This window comes from Helianthus annuus, chromosome 12 (genome assembly GCF_002127325.2).
Source record: "Helianthus annuus cultivar XRQ/B chromosome 12, HanXRQr2.0-SUNRISE, whole genome shotgun sequence".
Lineage (NCBI taxonomy): Eukaryota > Viridiplantae > Streptophyta > Magnoliopsida > Asterales > Asteraceae > Helianthus > Helianthus annuus.
The window spans coordinates 9,691,426-9,711,156 of NC_035444.2; the positions used below are offsets into that span (position 1 = coordinate 9,691,426).

Consider the following 19,731-nt stretch of genomic DNA (forward strand, 5'->3'; position numbering starts at 1 on the left):
TAATAAGATGTCGTCCTTGCGCGTAGGCTTCGCAGGCTTGTGCAAGATCGCAACATGTGTTGGATAAGTTGCACATGCACAGTGCAAAACAACACATCTACATACTACTCTGCACTTCCTTTGCTGTCCCCACGCGGTATTGTAGCATGGCAATGTGCAAAATATAGTAACATGAAAGTTGTAGAAGATGTGGATTCAGATGAAACTAATAAACTGAGTGATTGTCATTGTCACAACTACCATCTTTAGTAACAACGACCGTATTCTGTGTATGTTGCTTAAAACATCCGTTTTTATACATAAGATGAGAATCTCATCTTTATCTGAGAGGGAAAGCAAACCGGGTCCGTGTGCGCTTTCACGGACTGAAGTATGTTCTTTGCCGAGTGGGGAAGTAAACCGGGTGATGGTCAGCAAGATTTGGGACCATACCACTTCAGAGCTGTAGAGATATAATGATAATAATAATAATAATATAACTAATTTTTAAAAAATATTTTGTTTTCTATTTTAAATAATATTAAGTAATTGGGTAAAAAGACTAAAATATCATTTTATAATCTGTTTCAACTAAAAAATCTAGAGGTTAGAGCTAAAGACATAACGTGCAGGATTTTGAAATGTTAAATACAAAACTCGTCAATTTTAACGCTAAGGGCAGGCGGGGTGGGAGGAGAATTCCTCCGTGATGGATTTCTTCACGCGTGACAACAACGAACACACCACCCCCACTCCTCAATTTCCACGCGTTAAACTTAATTTGCGTGATAAACTTCACTCGTGATGTGATGACCGTTTGAAAAGGTTGTGAGTGTTGTGAGTGATGTGTATTGTTGGGTGTTGTGAGTGATGACCATTTCCACTAAAAAGGTTGTGAGTGATGGAATAATGGTTGATGACATGGCGAAACTTGATTGAATGTTGTGAGTGATGAGTGAGTGATGTGTGATCACCGCCCCTCCCCTAAAAGTAACATAAATGAGAAATCTTGTAATTTAGTTTTACAAATCTATATTAGGAATAAATAACGTCTAAATTATGTATTTCAAGATTACTCACAAAAGCTTACGTAAAACTTATACTAATCTTGACATACCAACTAAATTTTTTTTTCTTAAAACCCTAAAACGGAGTACTTTGTAATTTGTCAACAATAAAATAAGTTTGTGTTTAACAAATCATATATGCGAGCTTCAAATAATAAGATTAAGATAAGTTTTGATTTTTGATAAAGTGAAAAGTTTGAATTGGCATAGATTAAGAAAAGAATAAAGGAAAGAAGTTGGCTTAGTTATGTAACACGCAAGAAAAGAATAAAGGAAAGAAGATGGCTTAATTATGTAACACGCAAAATGAAAGGTAGAACATCATGGAGACAACGAGAATAATTTCTTTTGGAGTGGTCATATATAATCTTTTAAAAAAAACTCTTCCTTACATGCATGATTATATATTTTAGGAGTTTTCTTTTACATGCAAGATTGTATTTTTAGGAGTTTTCATGGTGGAACAAATAATTAATCTATATATTTTCGTTGTTTGGAGAGCTTCTTTTTTGTGAAAGCGTTCCATAACAAAATAATGAACATTGTGTTAGAAAAATGACATGTATTTTTTTTAACGGTAAATTTGAATTACTGACAGACTACTAAAGTATTATTGTGCAATCAACGAAACCACCTAATCATATCCATCTCCAATAGGCAATGATGCCTATACATCAATTCGGGAGAAAACTCAATAAATATGAGAAAACACTTGTTATAGAAAAACCTAGAACCTAATGATCTTAAGTCTTATTTCATCCTCAAAATGTCACTAGACTATATTTTAAACTTTAAATTATATATAAGGATAATTACCTAGGCATTTAAATATATGTTCTAAAGATAAGGATGCATAGTAGTTTAATGTAAAATACAATTATACCTTTACTTTACTTTACCAACTTAAAAAGAAAAGGGAGATAAAGCATATAAATTTGATCTAACATATTATCCTCCATACCTCATTTTTAGTTATCATCGATCTTTTGTATATGATATTTAGTTATCTAGTTCACTCTTGAAAATCATTTCTTCTTGTTCTTCAATCCATTGTTAAATCCTCCTCTTGTTCTTTCGATCCCTTGTTAAATCCAGGTTTCATGTAATATGGTGGTGTTACAACATAAGCATTCACTATTTCTTATCGATTTAAATCCAAAATATCCACGTGATGAACAAGTATATGATGATGAGGAAGATTTGATAATCAAACAAGCCTTTCAATGTCTATGTGCTCGTTGCGAACAAGAAATCACTTACTTACACAGGTATTACTATAAATGTGATCAATGTGATTATTCACTTCACAAATTATGTGAAAAAATTCCAACAAAGTTGCAACATGCCTCGCATAGTGCACATTCTCTTACCCTCTTTCTAGATGAGTCGCTAGGGCAGTGCCATACATGCAAAAGTACTCCTCTGTATAAACAACTGAAATATCAATGTTCTAGGTGTATGTTTAACATATGTTTACATTGTGCTACGGGTGATGTACAATACCATATTATATATCACCCGAGCCACCAACACCCACTAATTCCTGTGTGTAGACAGAGACAAATTTTGACAGAATGTGATGCTTGTGGAAAGGAACATAAAGGGGTCTTCTATGAATGTATCACATGTTTTCATTTTCTTATCCATAAGGATTGTGTTTTCCAGCAGAAAAGGTTGTTAATTCAAGATGGTACATATGGCCGTTTCTCTCATACTCATCCACTCGTTCTAACTTACTCTTTTCCGATAGTGGATCAAAAGGCTAAATTTTATCCTACGTGTAGGGTATGTGATAACTCCTTTTCTGAAAATGAAAATCTTTGGGTTTATAAGTGTGATAAATGTAGATATTATGCTCACACGGATTGTGCAAATGCAATACATAAACCTTCGAGTTCCAATTCAGAATCCAATGAAGATTCAGGTAAATCTATTTCTTATTTTTGTAATGTGTTAATTGCAAGATACATCTTTTTCCAACAATTGTTTAAATTTATGTTAGTTCATAGAGTGGTTCTAAATACACCCTAACATGTTTTCACTTCACGTGTTCGTAAAATTGTTAGTTGTTACGTTTGACCTAACCTTTTTTTAATTTGCCAATCTTTTTTATTTATTCACCTGAATGCATTTCAATCTCAACAATGAGATTATGTGTTTTTAAAAAATATATCGTACAATATGTCTTAACGTACGCTGCGTACATGATGGCAAAATCGCACTTTATGTTACAAAAAATGAAAATCCCATGTTACGGAAAAAATGAAAATCGCATGTACATAAAAATACTACAAATCGCATGTTAAAAAAAATATACAAATCGCAAGTATATAAATAAACTACAAATCACATGTATATAAAAAGATGAAAGTCGTATGTTATAAACCAAATTTGCATGTTGATACTGAATCGCGTACGCAGCGTACGTTAAGTCATTTTGTACAATAGCCGGCCTCTATTTATTTTTATGATATTACTAGCTTACAACCTCGTGTATTACACGGGTTGAATGACGAAAAATATAAATAATAAACTTGTGTATAATTCTTATTAATGAAATGACTTATTTAGATAATTATTAGTAAAACGAAAGAACAATTATATTTTCGTTATTTGTACAGTTGTACATGTGATTTGATACTTTATTAGTAATTATTGTGTATATCGAAATAATGTATTTTATCTTAACAAATATATATGGTTAGGGTAAAATGAAAACTTCTACGAGTTGTGAGAACTTAAACTTACAAAAGGTTTTTTGAATTTTTTACATAGGCTGTCAATGAGCGGTTAGAGACTCAGGGCGTTAAACTTTTTGATTTTTGATTCAAGTGGTTAAAACCACTAAAACATATGGACTCAAAAAGTAATTTACGATCAATTAAATTTAAAATTATACGTTTGATCTCTAACTATATTAAATAATATTATACTTATTATATTATTTGATACATTTATATTTGTTATAGATAATTATGAATTGAATTTGAATTTATACGTTTATCTCTAACTATATTAATTAATATTATATTATATTTTGGAGTAAATTACTTTTTGAGTCCCACTGTTTTAGTGGTTTTAACCACTTGAGTCCAAAATCAAAAAGTTTAACGCCCTGAGTCCCTAGCCATTTATTTTATAACGTTTTGAGTCCAATTTTGTTTATTTTATAACGATTTGAGTCCAAAAAAATTGGACTCAAAAGGTTAAAATATGGACTCAAAAGGACTCAAATGGTTAATGAAAATGCTTATAGGGACTCAGGTCGTTAAACTTTTTGCTTTTGGACTCAACTAGTTAAAACCACGAAAATACAGGGACTCAAAAAGTAATTTACCCTATATTTTGTGTATAAAAAATAATATGTAATACTATTACTAAAAGTGATGAGTCATCAGAGAGTCGTGACACGTGTACAAAAAGATTTTTGTTTATTAGTATAGAAAGAAGAAAGATTATTAGAAAAATCTTTTGTTTTCTTATATACTTTTCTCTAATCGCTGTTATTGTGTCTGTATTTTTAGATTTATTGTTAAGTATTTTTTTTAACTATTCTTATAAATAACATTTCTATTTATATTTTAACTAGATGGACGCCCCCGCCGCGATGCGGCCGGGGGCTTAGAAATTAAGACGTAACATATACTAATAAGGCATAAACGCTAGGTTCAAATCATTCATATATTGTTATTCGGCAGTACAACGTTTGTGTGCATAAACGAACTCCATAATTGAAGACGATTCAAATAGACCATCTACATGAAATATAACAACTGAAAACATAGGGAAAAATAAACGGCATATGTGCAGAAATAGGTGAAGAACGTCACCATAATTTGTCACTTTCTTATCATATCTTCTTCATCAAAAATCCAAATCGTATTAAAGTATTCTCCAACTTATTTGAATGACATAAAAGATTAGAAGTTATGCTAAATGAATAGACTAATCCAACAACAAACTGACCAAGAATTTATTACTCCAAGACATAACTTCATTTACCCCTTTAGAAAGCCAACATTTTTGACCCGTTAACCGACCAACGTATTTCGCTTTAGATCTATCTGTTAGACCACCATGGGTGCAGGGAGTTTGCAAGTGGAGAAAGAAGGAAAACATGAGTGTTGGCTGGGAACAACTGATAAATCATAGAATATCACATGTTGGCCAAATTATTATATTTATTAGGTTTTTAAGAAACAGAAACATACCAGGACTTGCTTGCAACCGGAGGCTAGCCCAACCACCTACACAAATCTATCCAATTAATTACTCTTGAACCTTCTACCACCTACACAAACCAACCAGTTAGTCACTCTTGAACCGTCTGCATTAAGGCTCTTATAGCACTGATGGAAGAACTAACAAACAGGATCAATGGTCATACTGAATTTACCAAAATAATAATTAGTGATTCAGAAGTTGTGTTTTATTTTAATACTGAATTAGTGATTTAGAACTAACAAACAGTATCAATGGTTATATTGAGCTCGCCAACGCAATAATGAGGGATAACTGAGGTTGAGTAGGGTTAAATCAATTTATAATTAATAAAAAGGGCGCTACTGGTGGATGGGGGCTTTATCCCATTTCTTGTTTGTTAATGGGGCCGAGATTATGATCCAAGACATGAATGTAGACTTTCGTTCATTGGACCTTGGTCGTAACTTGAACGGATTCTTGCCGGAATTATGTATTACCAAAATAAGTCTCATACAACAAATCAAGAGCAGATCTAACTGAAAATTTAACATGCAGTATAATAAAATACTTACCGGATCTTCGTCGGAGACTGGCCGGACTTCACCTGAAGTACAACTCTACAACTCACGGCCGCCATGGCGGTCGTTTATGCGTCGAAAGTGAGAGGCGCTGTCGTGCGCAGCCGGTTTCACCACCAGAAACGGTGGTCCTTCCACCGTATCTCTCATCTCTCTTTCTCTCTATCTCTCTCTCTCTCTCTAAAATATGTGAACTCTATCTTTCTATTATATGTGTTTGTGAAGCAGGTGTGTAAGACACAGTTTTCAACTATTGATGTGTTTAAGAGTGTTGTACAATAGTATACAATCACAATAAGCACAAAAAACCTATTAAGCATTATGTATAACCTTCATTGCACCAAAATGTTGAAAGTTAGAGTATATATAAATTATATCTATTCAACTTTGTACACTCTGTTTTCGTTAACTTCATGTCAAATTTTTAAACATCTTAAACATAATTTTTAAACATTGTAAGAATAATGGATAACATACTAATAGATAAGTAATATCTTTAAAAGTATTTGATATAAAAAAATGTTTTAGGTTTATTTGTATGACTTTTTTTTTGAATTATTTGACATGATACAACACCTCAAAGTTGTTTACATAGGATTGAACCCAAATTATTTGATATGAGACAAACTCTATTAAACATTTAATAGAAGGTGAAGAAAAAAAGATATTTATTAGATGTTCTTTTGAATTATAAGAGTCTAGTGGAATGTACTAAATGCTATAAAGTTTCAAGATGAATGAACTAACAAACTAATGAAAACATTTAGATTTCCCTATATGTAACGTCTTGTATAGTCGTTAAATGTAAATTGTGAATGTGAGGCTGGTTGTGGAAGCTATTGCTTCTTAGTTGGAGGTCTTGGGTTCAATCCCAAATAAGGAATAAATTTAATTTATTTGGTGTATTTTAGGAGAATGTAAGCTTAGCCATTAAAAAAAAGTAAATTGTGACGTTAAGTGATGAATATAGAAAGTGTGTGTTTTATTTGGTGTAGTTATTTTGCATATATTCATTGCATTGCATGGAATCCAATAGTAAAATGTAAAGCAAGTTGTTGAAACTAAAAAAATTGAAAAATATGTTACGTACGTACATTTTGAATTGAGATTTCCTTTTTTTTCCCTCTATTAATTATTTAATAACCAAACATTGCATGGTTCATCAGGTTATGTTTCAACTTTCGAAGAGTATAAAGAGTTAAAAGATGGCTGTCATGTTCTCGATCTCCCTCTTCCCGATCTAAGTAAAAACAGATTCACAGCCCTCTTCTCCAAAGAAAGTAATGAAATGACCATAGCTCATAATTGTCATGAACATCCACTGATTTTAGTGGATTCACGATGCAATGATGTTACAAAGGTTGAAGATTTATGCAATGGATGTGACTCACAAATCACGACCGTGCCATTTTACAAGTGCGCAAACGGATGTAACTTCGTTCTCCACGAATGGTGCGGCCGGTTGCCCACTCAAGTAAAAGGCCACCCATCACGTGAGCCAGACGATTATCACCATCGACATGCCGTTGTTCTCAAGCCAAAGGAAATGTGTATCAGCTATAACCCCAGGACATTCTTATCACATGACGATCTCCGTTGTCTTGTATGCTACAACAATTACAATGGATTTGCTTACCGTTGCACCAAATGTGATGATTCCATCGATGTTTGGTGTGCACTCATACCTAGATTCATCACACATAAATCTCACCCATATCACCTATTTTTTAAAGTCCTCAAAAGGTTGGATAAGGATTATTGTCGTCTGTGTTTGTCTGGTTTCACAAATCCTGAAGAAACTTCATTTAGTTGCTCATTGTGTAATTTTCATCTGCATCCCAAGTGTGCTTTGTTATTACCAGAGACAACTAGGCACAAGTATGACAAGCACCCCATGACCTTATGTTACAGCCCAGTTGAAGACCATATAGGTGACTATTTTTGTGAAGTTTGCGAAGAGGAAATTAATCCAAATGGTGCTTTCTATCATTGTCATGAATGTCTCCAGTCCATGCATACAACCTGTGCTCCGTTAGTACCTCTAAGCAAACCACATATACATGACTTACACGTGAAAGGTAGTCATGAAACTGATGTTAATTACGAGGACTTAATCAGATTTAATAAAACAGTCACAAATCTCTTCCAAATTCCAAGTAGTTCAACGGTACCACAAGGTCCAAGTACTTCATCTTAATACCACGAGGTTCAATGGTACGTTGTAATTCCCCTTTCTCGTGCTCTCAGTTTAATTGGATTGTATATGTTTGGCTTTGGGTTTTTGAAAAGGTTAATAGTTAATTTGGACTATGATTAATGAAAAAAAGTTGGGAAGGTTTTGAAAATTGAGGAATCTTTTTTCTGCCACGAGTATTTGGCAACTTCATAAGTTGTAATGCTCACTGTGCAATTTTTTTTCAACATCTGTTGTCAAAATATAGTAGAATTAGTCACTATTTAGACTCGAATTTTAGCTGTTCTTCCAGACTTGCTTATGATCAATTTTAGTTTTTGATTGGGTTGGTTGCCACTTTTTCCTAGCTCAAATTTGATTTTTTGCCTCAATGAAATTGGTTGTTTCGTCAAATTTAGTATCTCCGGTTAAAAAAAAACCTCATTTGTCAAATGCAGTTAGTCACATAATTCATTTCTTTACGGGGTACTTAGATACTAAGCCTCTTGAATCATATATTACTGATTGTATTTAGACAAATTTGCTAAATCATTCGGTATTTTAGTTACCCGTGTCAAATCATATGTAAAATTGACAGGTAATTTGATTTTGTTCATTCAAATTAGTTGTAGTTCACGTTAGATAATTTGCTATAAATCCACCCCTGTTTATGTTCATATTACTATTTTATTATATCTAGGTTTGATTCTTAGTAATGTCATTGATTATAATTCAGGTTTTTTACTGCTGAATGGTTCACATTCTAGACTGGGTGTCGCTGATATGTAAGGTGTACTTCTGATATGTGGAATATCCATGGTTAATTTTCAGCCGAAAACAGCAATAAGTGCGACACCGGTGGTCTCCATCCTCCAAATAGTTAATTTCGCTTTTGCTTTAAGCCTTCATAAAGTTTAAACAACCCCTGGTGATAATTACGATTGAAAGTTTAGATTAAAAAAATGTATTGCTACCGATTTATGTGTGATAATAAGTATTTATATATCTAGTTGATTATTTATAATGCTTTTAAGATTTATGCATCCATCCTTTTATTACACCCTGCGTGTTGCGGCGGATTCGACAATACTCGAACGGAACATGATACACATCAGGCAACTATACCATCTAGCTATACTACTAATTAAACTTTTGAAGTACTCTTTTGGCTTTTCAATCAAACCTTCATGATTAATTTACCAAATCTTCATCCGGGTCAACAAAATGCAACTGCAGGATTAACTTCACCAAACCTTCCTCCATAACTTTGTTGTCCCCAAATATTTGTTCCATTTCGCTGGTTCCTGTATCAATATTTTTAGCCAAAAACTCCTCTATGAGATTAACTATCAATAACATTTTGCTTAGCAAAAAAATGTTATAAACTGGTTGGGTTTGGTTGATCTAGCAGGTTTGTGAGGTGTCTTCTTTCAACCCGTTTGTATTCTTAAAATAAGTTTGTTTATGCCATAACTTAAAATGATTGGCTAATTTGTGGCAACATATAAAAATTTAAAATATTTATAATTTTAGAGCAATAATACACAAAACATTAAATGAATGGGTTAAATAGGTCGTGTTCATGTCTACCAGCAAACTCATGTCATTTTCGGCTCACGTTGATGGGAAAAAAAACGCCAAACCCGGTCACAAACGGTAAACACAAACGCGGAAGCAAACTTCGTTTGACCAAGACTTTTCCCAAACTAGAATGAACCTGTGAGGATGCAAACAAATAGGGTATCCCAACTACAATCTAAACAGCCCGAAAACAATAATGACAAGAACACCAAATTTTAGCGTGGAAACCCTCTCAAGAAAGGAGAGTAAAAACCACGGGACTACTAGAGCCGCTTCAAATCCACTATCACCAAATTAGAGCAATACAAAGTCTTCCCTAGGTCTACTAGAGGCATACAATAATCATCATACACTTGGAATCAACAACATCAAGCATATGGAATCAAATACAATGACAAAAGAAGGAAATCACCAAGAATTCTGCAGCTGGAACAGAAGGGTGTGCAGACGGACTTCCAGAGCTGATTTGGACAAACCCACCGTTGGATAAGGTCGCCCTGATGTCAGAATGACTGTGTCCAAAAATCAGATCGATCCAACGGTTCAATCTCCGGGAAATGAACGACCTCTGCACCTGGGTTTTGAAGTGACGGAAATGAGCGAAAATTTCTTCTTCTTTTGTGTGAGCTTTTTGTGAATGTTTTTTAGGGTGTTGGCTGATTAAACCCTGCTTCTCCTTTTTATTAATCTTCAAAGAAAACCAAATGGGCCAAAGAAAAATTGATGGGCTTCCTCATTGGCCCAAAAACCCAACACACGTGTCGGACACGATTTTCAAGTTCGTGTCAGATTCAACTCGCCAACTCACGAACACAACCCTTCAGCACCACGGACTGGATATTTGACAAACAAAGGAGACAAACTATATCAAGCTCAAATGCAGCTTGTATTGGAGTCATATCTTTATACAGGATAGTCCTGACCACCAAGTCCCATATAACATGCCCAAACTCGCACACATCAAACTTTCCCACTGGAGGATTTCTGCCTAATTATCTCGGGAGCTATCCAACGAGATGTCTTTTTTAGTGGCACGTTGCGGTAGGTTGTTTTTTAAAATGTCAACTTAAAAAACGCACTTAAATACGATATATTTGGGAAAGAACGAAAAGCTACGATGCTTGCTGTAAAAACGTACTTTAAGTAAAACGCAAAAAGAAATTTAAAAGTAGAACTAAAAAACTAAGTGAGAGCTGAGACTGCTTATTTCAATCTGATTATTCTTGTTGGATTCAAAGTACAAGCTTATTTTCATTGGAGTGAAATAAATTGTTTTCAGTAACTTGCTTGTTTGTTCTGCTTATAATTTAAAGTTGCTTAAATATGCAAACTCAAATACCCCCTAACGTAACTTTAGTGGTGTACTGCAAGCAATCAAAATCCTTTTCTCAAATATCCTATCAACCTTTCCATCTACATTAGTGCCACTTACTTTACCATATTTAGCTAGAAAATGTTAGCCTAGATACGTTCAAACTTTGACTGTTGGTATAAGGCTAGCTACTAAATTATATATCAGTTTTATCTTATTTCTTATAAAGAACATATAACCTTGTAAATGTCTAGTGCATCTTCAATTGTTAGAACAATTGAGAATCCATTTAGATTAGTTGTTTAGGGGAAACAAATTATAGACGCCTTGTTTTGATTGACTGTGGATTTAGTTTTTGAACCCTTAAATAAATCCCAATTTAAGGGGAGGCGCTTCAATGGCAACATAGAGCATTGAATAGGGTAGGTGAAACTAATATTAAACTTAGTGTAGTAAATTTAAGGTCGCTGTCCCCAATTATTAAGAAAAATATTGCTTTATTTTCTATAGAGTAAATTACAAGTTTTGTCCTTTATGTATGTCTCAAATTGCAGGCGCTGTCCTTTGCCTTTAAAATTGATGAGTTTTGTCCTTAATGTTTGCAAATCTTGCACGTTATGTACTTTAGGGCAAACCCAGTTAACTTTTTTTGTTAAATCTGGTCACATAGATCCCATATAAGGGCAAATTTGTCATTTTACCCTTTCAATAAAAAGATTATATATATATTTATAAGCTTTATTCTCAGTCACTCTCCCTCACCTCTCTCTATATCATTCTCTCTCTAAAAACACCACCTACCACCACCATCTACCACCCACAAACACCCCTTCTACCACCGCTTTCTACCCTCTGACCCAGAACCGCCGCCACATTCAGACATCACCGCCACATCCAGACACCACCGCCACATCCAGCAACCACCGCCACATCCAGACGCCACCGCCACATCCAGACACCGCCGCCACATCCTACAACCACCGCCACATCCAGACGCCACCGCCACATCCAGACACCACCGCCACTAGATTCCGAGTCTAGTGATGAGTTTTCCGAGTCTAGGATTCGTCCGTGTACAAATACACAGGGTTTTGCCTGACATCTATACAATATTCATACTAGGAGCCCTAATTCCCTAAATTCACACACACACGTCTCTTCAACCACACGCACACCCAAATTCTTCCATTTAAATCACCAAATTCCGGTAAGAAAACCTAATTTTCTCTTAATTCATTATCTCAATCTCAATTCCCCCTTCACAGATCTGTAAATTTTGTTCCAATTGATGCTGTTTTACTGTTTCTTCGATAGGATTTAGGGTTTATGTTGTTATATGTTAATAAGATGAAAGATTTGGGGAGATCTGTTTATTCTGTTGACGTAGAGAAGAAGAAAAGTTCTTCTGGTTGTTTGATTATCAAACGGAAGGTATCCGATGGTGATTTGGGGGTTGTTAAAGGGTTTAGTGATTCATCCTCAAGGAATTTGTTTAATTCTGTCAAAGATGTTAAAAGACCTAGGTTGATTAGGAGTGATTCCGAGTCTATGGATTTTTTGTTTGTTCAGAGATTTGATTTTTGGGGGTTTTTGATGCAAGTAGCAGTGAGGAGGTGGAGGTGGAGGTGGCGGTGGCGGTGGAGGGTGGTGGCGGTGGCAGTGGAGGGTGCTGGTGGTGTTGAAGGGTGGTGGTGATGGAGGTTATATATATATAGTTAAAATAATAATATATTTAATTATTTTGTTTTATTTTTTAAATACTATTAAATAAATGAGGTAAAAAGACTAAAATGCCCTCATGTGCCTTGCACATGATCAGTTTTAACCAAAAAATCTAACTGGGTTTGCCCTAAAGGACATAACGTGCAAGATTTGCAAACATTAAGGACAAAACTCATCAATTTTAAAGACAAAGGACAGCGCCTGCAATTTGGGACATACATAAAGGACAAAACTTGTAATTTACTCTTTTCTATATTCCGGCGTGTTTCCGTCCCTACGTCGTCCCCAATTATTAAGGTCGCTGGAAAAATATTTTTTTGAGTGTTTTGGCCAAAAGCTCAATTTTTTTCGTCTCAAACCTATTTGTAACCTTAGATTGTACCTTTAGGAATTTTTTTTTTTGCGATTTTTACATATATCCCCCTCCTAAGCTGCCTTATTACGTATTTCCCCAAACCAGAAAAACAATTACATATTTCCCCTCCCTAACCCATATATATTACATATTTCTCTTTTTCTTTAAAATGACTCTTATTTATGACTATTTTACCCTTAATAAACTATTAAATGAATATTTATATATTTCCCTAGGGTAAGGTTATTGTAAAAAAAGACCAAAAGTGTGAGAAATGTTAGAAAGAATCTCAGCCATTAGAACTAAACTAATTGAAAAGGGTAAACAGGTAATTTTATCATTAATTCAATTAATTAAAAACTTCCCATAACCGCCACCTTAATTATAGAAAGTATATAACACCATTCAGCAAGTATGTAACACCATTCAGTAAGTATATAACACCATTCAGTATTCAGCAAGTATATAACACCATTTAGTAAGTATATAACACCATTCAGTAAGTATATAACACCATTCAGCAAGTATATAACACCATTCAGTAAGTATATATAAACCATTCAGCAAGTATATAACACCATTCAGCAAGTATATAACATCATTCATTGACTAAACATCAGATCAAAACATATTTTTTTCTCTATATAAGTATAGCAATATGGTACTCATGTTAAAGATAAAAAAACGCTCGTTGTGTTGTTATGGTGTAATTTTTTTTTTAAAAAAAAGTTAGGTATAAAAAGTTATTGACGTTTAAAAAAGACGGGGGAAGTTACATGTGCATTACCTAATTTTAGTGAGTTTAAAAGACTATATTGGCCCTAGATATTTCAAATCAGTCTGAATTAATGAAAATATTTTACAATTTGGTCCCTATTGATCTCAACCATCCATTAGATCAAAAGATCTAATGGCTGAGATTCTTTTTTATCCTTCTCATACTTTAGGCCTTTTTTACAGGATCCTCTACCTATTTTCCCACTCTAATATCATCAATCAATTACATATTTACACAATTCATGTAGTATCGCCCTACCTCTACTTATACGAGTTGTTAGCCAACCGAAAATAACCTCCACATTATTTATATTATCATCTTTCATATCATCCATATTATCACCTAAAAAATAAAAGAAATCATATCACACGTATTGTCACCTAATAAATAAAAGAAAAAAAAAAAGAGATTTGGTAAGCATGTTGGTGTCAGCAAAGAAAAAATTATTGTTTAATAAGCTATTGTAGATAAGCATTTACTGTCTAACAAAGAAACTAAACAAAAAGCAAGATTCAAACTGAGACTTGTATTACGAACTGAGAAACAACAAAATTCACATGTATTACGAACTGATCGATTGTTTAATAAGAGATGATTCACATGGATAATTCGATGCAGTTCGATTCACATGTATGGTTCGATTCACATGAACAATATTCGATGTAGTTCGATTCGCATGTATAGTGTCGTGAGATTCAACATACCTGGCAGGATTGAACAAACAGAAAGATTCAATGGCAGGAGGATTTGGCGTCTACCAGAAGAAGAGGAAAAGTTTGTGTTGTGTAGGGTTTGGTTATGACGTTTGATTATACAATGGATTATTAGAAGGGTAATTGGGTATTTTCTAAAAAAAAGGGAAATATGTAAATGTTTTTTTGGTTTGGGGAAATACGTAATAAGATAGCTTAGGAGGGAGAAATATGTAAAAATCTTTTTTTTTTCTAGTAAAAGCCCCAATTATTGAGGTCGGCGGAAAACTTTTTTTTGTCCGAAAAAACTCAACTTTTTCGTCCCAAACCTCTTTTTAACCTTAGATCGAACCTTTAGGAACTTTTTTTCCGGCCAAAAACGTTTTTCGGGCGACCGACGCCTAACGGCGTTATGGTTCGTTAGTCAGGGTCTATTGGAGAACAATAAGATAATAGTTGGGACTACCGGTGGTGATTTTTGTTGTTGAGACCAATGGCGACCAATTAACAATAGTTGAGATTTGAATACATTACTCCTAATAAATAACAATAAATCAAAACGACCTTAGTTGGGACTTGAAAGTACTTTAGATCAAGTTCAAGTTTCAAAAACAGAGAGAGACTACTTGCAATGGCACCCTCCTTTTGACCTCTCTTTAGCTGAAATTTAACTAATTATTTGCGTACATAAATAATACAAATTGTTGAATGTGGTTGTGCAAATGTGTCTGCTACTATTTCTCTTCGTCCATTTGTATACAACTCTGAGATCTTAAATCATCACCATCTTTCATTGGATCCTCGGAATTTGATGTGTTGGGCAACAAAATCTTCAAGAGCCTCGTGAAAAGGTGGTTATGAACTTGTCTGTAAAAGAAAGTCCTCAAAATTTTATAATTTCTTTAATAAAAAAAAAGGTTTGACACTTTGATACGTTTTCTATCCGGAAACTTTGCAGTTGAATTGCACTATACTCGTGTTAAAAAAAATTTGGTAATGTTGAGAAACACAACCCAGATCGACCAGTTCACTCTACAGTCCCATGTCACTTCTTAGTACTTCTTAATCCGGGCCGGGTCGACTCACAAACTCAACCCAAATTGACCCATTAATAAGTAACGGGTACAAATTGCCAACTCTTGTATTAAATCAGGAGCCTTTATTTTACCTTAGGTAAACAGGATGCTACCAGTTCTAGTGACAATGTATCTATCAATGGCAATATAAGTTTCGGCTTCAAAACATCCCCCAATCCCACACCTACACAACAACTAAATGGAAATTATTATTTTTTTTTAATGGGACTAAAGCAAAATTAATTAATGAAAAACATAAGTAATAATAAGGCTCGACTAAGATTTGATGGCATGACTGAAGGTCCAATATTACTTAGAATGTTTAGAAGAATCCATGAGTTTTAACTCACATTTAACTGCACGCGAAACAAACATAACCATACATCAATAAACTAAGTTGTAACAAACTCATGAATTAACTACCAAGTATCATTAATTGTCCGATTTCAGATTTGTAATACATACACGAACATAGAGCATTTCAAGTATTAATTTCACGTTTATCTGAAAGCTAAAAACCATTGAACATAAAAAAGGTGATTCTAAACTCAAAAAGAAAACTACAGATATGAAGTTTTGAAACACCAGTTCTTGAATTTGAAGATGATGATATTGATGATGGGTTACCTTTTGCGAGTGTGTAGTTAGCTCAATCTCAGAAGTATCTCCCTCATGATGCTCATGCGAAGAATTTACTTGGCAGGACCTAAATCTTTCATTTCAAATTCTTCAGAAATCTGTTGCTTCAGCTTATTAATATGTGACATGTCTGACCCTGCTATCGACATATCATCTACATACAACAGTACAATGATATAGGAATCTGCGAATTTCTTGAGATACAAGAATTTGTGGTCTTTACCCACACATAGTTTACCTACACATGTAAATGTGTGGGTAAGTATCTACACATTTAGGTACATGTGTGGGGAATTGTTGATGATTGATTTTTTATAATAAGTAACACTTAATATACGTTGGAAATATGTACAAGTTTCAAACACAAACAGAGAGTGAAAGATGTTAAAAAATTACATATATATTAAATACAAAGGTCGGTGACCTTTTCCTTTAAGCCCTTAACTTTTAAAAAAATACATATTTAGCCTCTACACATTACTCCTTTCAATTTTTATATATTACAATTCCAACCCCTATACTTTTACTTTCTAACCCCTTACTTTTATCTTTTTCACTTCACACTCTCAAACTAATGAAGTTACACATTCACTTTTAACTTTTAACTTTTGGTAATTGATAACTTTGATCCGCCAACGTTTTCTACTTAATAACTTGACGTCTCATTTTATTTCAATTGCTTTTACGACTTTAGACCATAATGTAACACATTAATATGCTATTTTTTTTATCTATGTCTAACCATGTTAATGTCTAAATTACTTTTATGACTTTATACGGTTGTCTAAAATATTGTTAATGAGCGAGCCGTACAGTTGTCTAATGACGTTAATGACAAGAACGTGTTGTGTGTAACAAAGTAAAAAACGTGTAATGTCACGTGCGGGCATCACACGTTATTGTTATCATTATACATTGTAACCACAATGCTTATATATGTTACACTGAGTTTGATCGGATACGTCAAACACGCGTTTTATATATGTGGTCAATACATCACATAACGTATCGTCAACTATAAACAACTAAGGTGTCGCCGACGTAACGCTCTGTGACTCGCAGTTTTAACGTACCTGTCATTTTAAATTCACGTTTCAACATAAACAACTCACGTTTTGTCACAAACGTTTTTCTCAAGCGAGTCTGGTAAAAAATAATACGTTTTATACTTATTTTGTGTACGTTCGTAAACTTTATTCGAAAGCGAGTTGGGTCAAATATAATACATTTTCATTCAACGGTGACGTAATTATTTTTAGTAAAGAGTCGGGTCAAATATAAAGTATAAATACGAGTTAATTTAACTTTCGACGCCGCCGCAATACGCGTCGGGTAAAAATCCTAGTAAAGTATTATGACAGAATTATCAGCTCCCAAAATAGAAGATTGACCCAGTTGTCTCTCCTCAATCACAGTAAAAGACAGCCAATCAACAATTAATGGTTTTCCTTTTTTATGTTTATGTGAGGACTATAAATTGAGCTTTTTTTTCTTTGTCATGTTATCAAGAAAAATCAATATTATCAAACAATTCATCTCTTCTTTCTCTGTACCATTCAACAAAAGAGACTACTTGCAATGGCACCCTCCTCTCTTTAACGGAAATTTAACTACTTTTTTTGTATACATGAATAATACAAACTGTTGAATGTGGTTGTGCACTTGTGCAAATGATTCTGCTACTATTGGTCTTCCTTCATGGTACTATGAACTTGTCTGTAGAAAGAAAGTCATCAAAATTTTTATAATTTCTTTAATAAAAAGAAAAGGTTTGACACTTTCGCACATCTTCTGAGCGAAACTTGGCAGTTGAATTGCACTATACTCTTGTTAAAAATATTGGTGATGTTGAGAAACACAACCCAAATCAACCCATTCGCTCTACAGTACCATGTCACTTCTTAGTACACGTCATGTTTGGCACGGGCCGGGTCGACTCTCGAACACAAGCCAAATCAACCCATTAATAAGTAGTGGGCAGAAATTTTCAACTCTTGTATAAATTCAGGAGTTTTTATCTTATCTCAGGTAAATAAGATGCTACTTATTCTAGTGACAATGTTTCTAATCTCTGTCAATGGCAATATAAGTTATGGCTTCAAAACATCACCCATCCCAAACATATATAACAACTAAATCAATTTTTTTAACGGTGCTACATCAAAATTAATGAAAAATATAAGTAATAAGGGGAGGGAGGGTGGTTCACTAGTGATAGAATTTGTCACTCATAAGCACCAATCAAGTTCCGCCATGTCAACGACCATTTTTCCATCACTCACAACCTTTTTTAGTGGGGGTGGTCATCACTCACCACCACACCCAACAATTTTCCCCCAACCAACAATACACTCACAAAAAAAAATAATAACGGCGTGATAAAAATAACGAAAATTGGAATGCGTGATACTATAACGCGTTTTACTTTGTACCGGCGGTGGAAATAACGAGTTATACATATGCTATAACGCGTGATGCTATAACCGCCCCGTGTGGCCTAATAAGGCTCAACTACGATTTGATGGCATGACTGACGGTCCAATAAACTTTTTGAAGAATCCAGGAGTTCTAATTGTCATTTAATTTCACACAGAACAAACATAACCATACACCAATAAGCTGTAGCAAACTCATGAACCAACTAATCGGTATCATTAACAGTCCGGTTTCAAATTTGATGAACATCAAGCATTTCAAGTGGATATGGTAGGGCGTGGTTGGGGGCATGGTGCGACACGTGGAGTATAGGGCACCCAAGACCAAAAGCCAATTTCAAAGCGGTATGGTGGGGCGTGGCTAGTGCTCTTGGCCAATGAGGTTTCACCATATCATGTGGATAGCCCCGTCCAACGCCCGGGCTGAATCCCATGCCAATGGGGCCACGCCCAAACCCAAGCCCACCTGGGGTGGTGACTTGGGCGTTTCACTCCAACCCACCCCCAACCCCGCCCCATACTGTGAGATTAAATATATTATTAATGTAATATTTAATCTTGTAGCTTTTATAATCATTTATATTATATTAGATCAAAATATATTAATAACCTATTAATAATTAGTTGGTAATTGTTGATGGACCATATTACCCTTATTAACTAATTAGGTTTCCTCTTGGGTGTATAAATAAGGGGATTATTAGAGAGCTTAAGGGTTACACACATTACACAATTACAAACTCTCATAACATCAAATTCGTCTCTCTCCCCATAACCGAAATCAACCCTACTTTCGGTTCTTCACCATCATCACCTTACACCCTAAGGAGGAACCAGATCATCCTGACAATCATGTCGAACTCTATGGCTGCATCTCTGACTGGATTCTCTACCGGCTTGTCTGCTGTAACAGGTATGTTATTCATGTTTTCCATTATGTTTAAACAGAACTGATCCAACATGTGGTATCAGAGCATATGTTGATAAATCAGTTCTGGTTTTGTATACATTATTCTGGGATCAAAAATCTGGAAAACGGAATTTTGAAAGTTCATAAAAATCACGGCTGTTTCGAGTCCTGTTACCGAAATCCCTGTTTTCGGAAAATAATTGATTGATAAATTGACTCGAAATCGTAATG

General features: G+C 34.4%; 1 protein-coding gene and 3 long non-coding RNA genes across 6 annotated transcripts; 1 reads left to right on the plus strand and 3 right to left on the minus strand.

Moving 5' to 3' along the window:
* The first annotated feature begins 2,012 nt into the window (after positions 1-2,012).
* LOC110894036 lies at positions 2,013-9,026 on the plus strand. Of its 2 annotated transcripts, XM_035980765.1 has the most exons (4): positions 2,013-2,314; positions 2,831-2,970; positions 6,994-8,041; positions 8,737-9,026. In XM_035980765.1, exons 1-3 carry the CDS (start codon positions 2,154-2,156, stop codon positions 8,022-8,024), a joined length of 1,332 nt encoding a protein of 443 aa, XP_035836658.1. In that variant the 5' UTR covers positions 2,013-2,153; the 3' UTR covers positions 8,025-8,041; positions 8,737-9,026. The 2 variants fall into 2 exon arrangements, with proteins under 2 accessions (XP_035836658.1, XP_021996886.1); XM_022141194.2 differs by having other exon boundaries at positions 2,013-2,970.
* On the minus strand, positions 4,696-6,167 carry LOC110894037. Its single transcript, XR_002566075.2, has 2 exons — positions 5,822-6,167; positions 4,696-5,337 (listed from the first exon to the last, which is right to left on the minus strand). It is a non-coding gene; the product is annotated as an uncharacterized LOC110894037 (long non-coding RNA).
* Positions 8,984-14,573, minus strand: LOC110894038. Of its 2 annotated transcripts, none has more exons than XR_002566076.2 (2): positions 14,453-14,568; positions 8,984-9,304 (listed from the first exon to the last, which is right to left on the minus strand). It is a non-coding gene; the product is annotated as an uncharacterized LOC110894038 (long non-coding RNA). The 2 variants fall into 2 exon arrangements; XR_004874431.1 differs by lacking the exon at positions 8,984-9,304 and adding an exon at positions 9,828-10,414 and having other exon boundaries at positions 14,453-14,573.
* A 377-nt stretch (positions 14,574-14,950) lies between these two features.
* On the minus strand, positions 14,951-16,356 carry LOC118484780. Its single transcript, XR_004874432.1, has 2 exons — positions 16,144-16,356; positions 14,951-15,307 (listed from the first exon to the last, which is right to left on the minus strand). It is a non-coding gene; the product is annotated as an uncharacterized LOC118484780 (long non-coding RNA).
* Between the last annotated feature and the right edge of the window lie 3,375 nt (positions 16,357-19,731).

Coding starts and splice junctions, on each gene's coding strand:
- LOC110894036 (XM_022141194.2), top strand. CDS start 2,154: ATGGTGGTGTTACAACATAAGCATTCACTATTTCTTATCGATTTAAAT. Junction 2,971..6,993: donor AGAATCCAATGAAGATTCAG/GTAAATCTATTT, acceptor ATGGTTCATCAG/GTTATGTTTCAACTTTCGAA.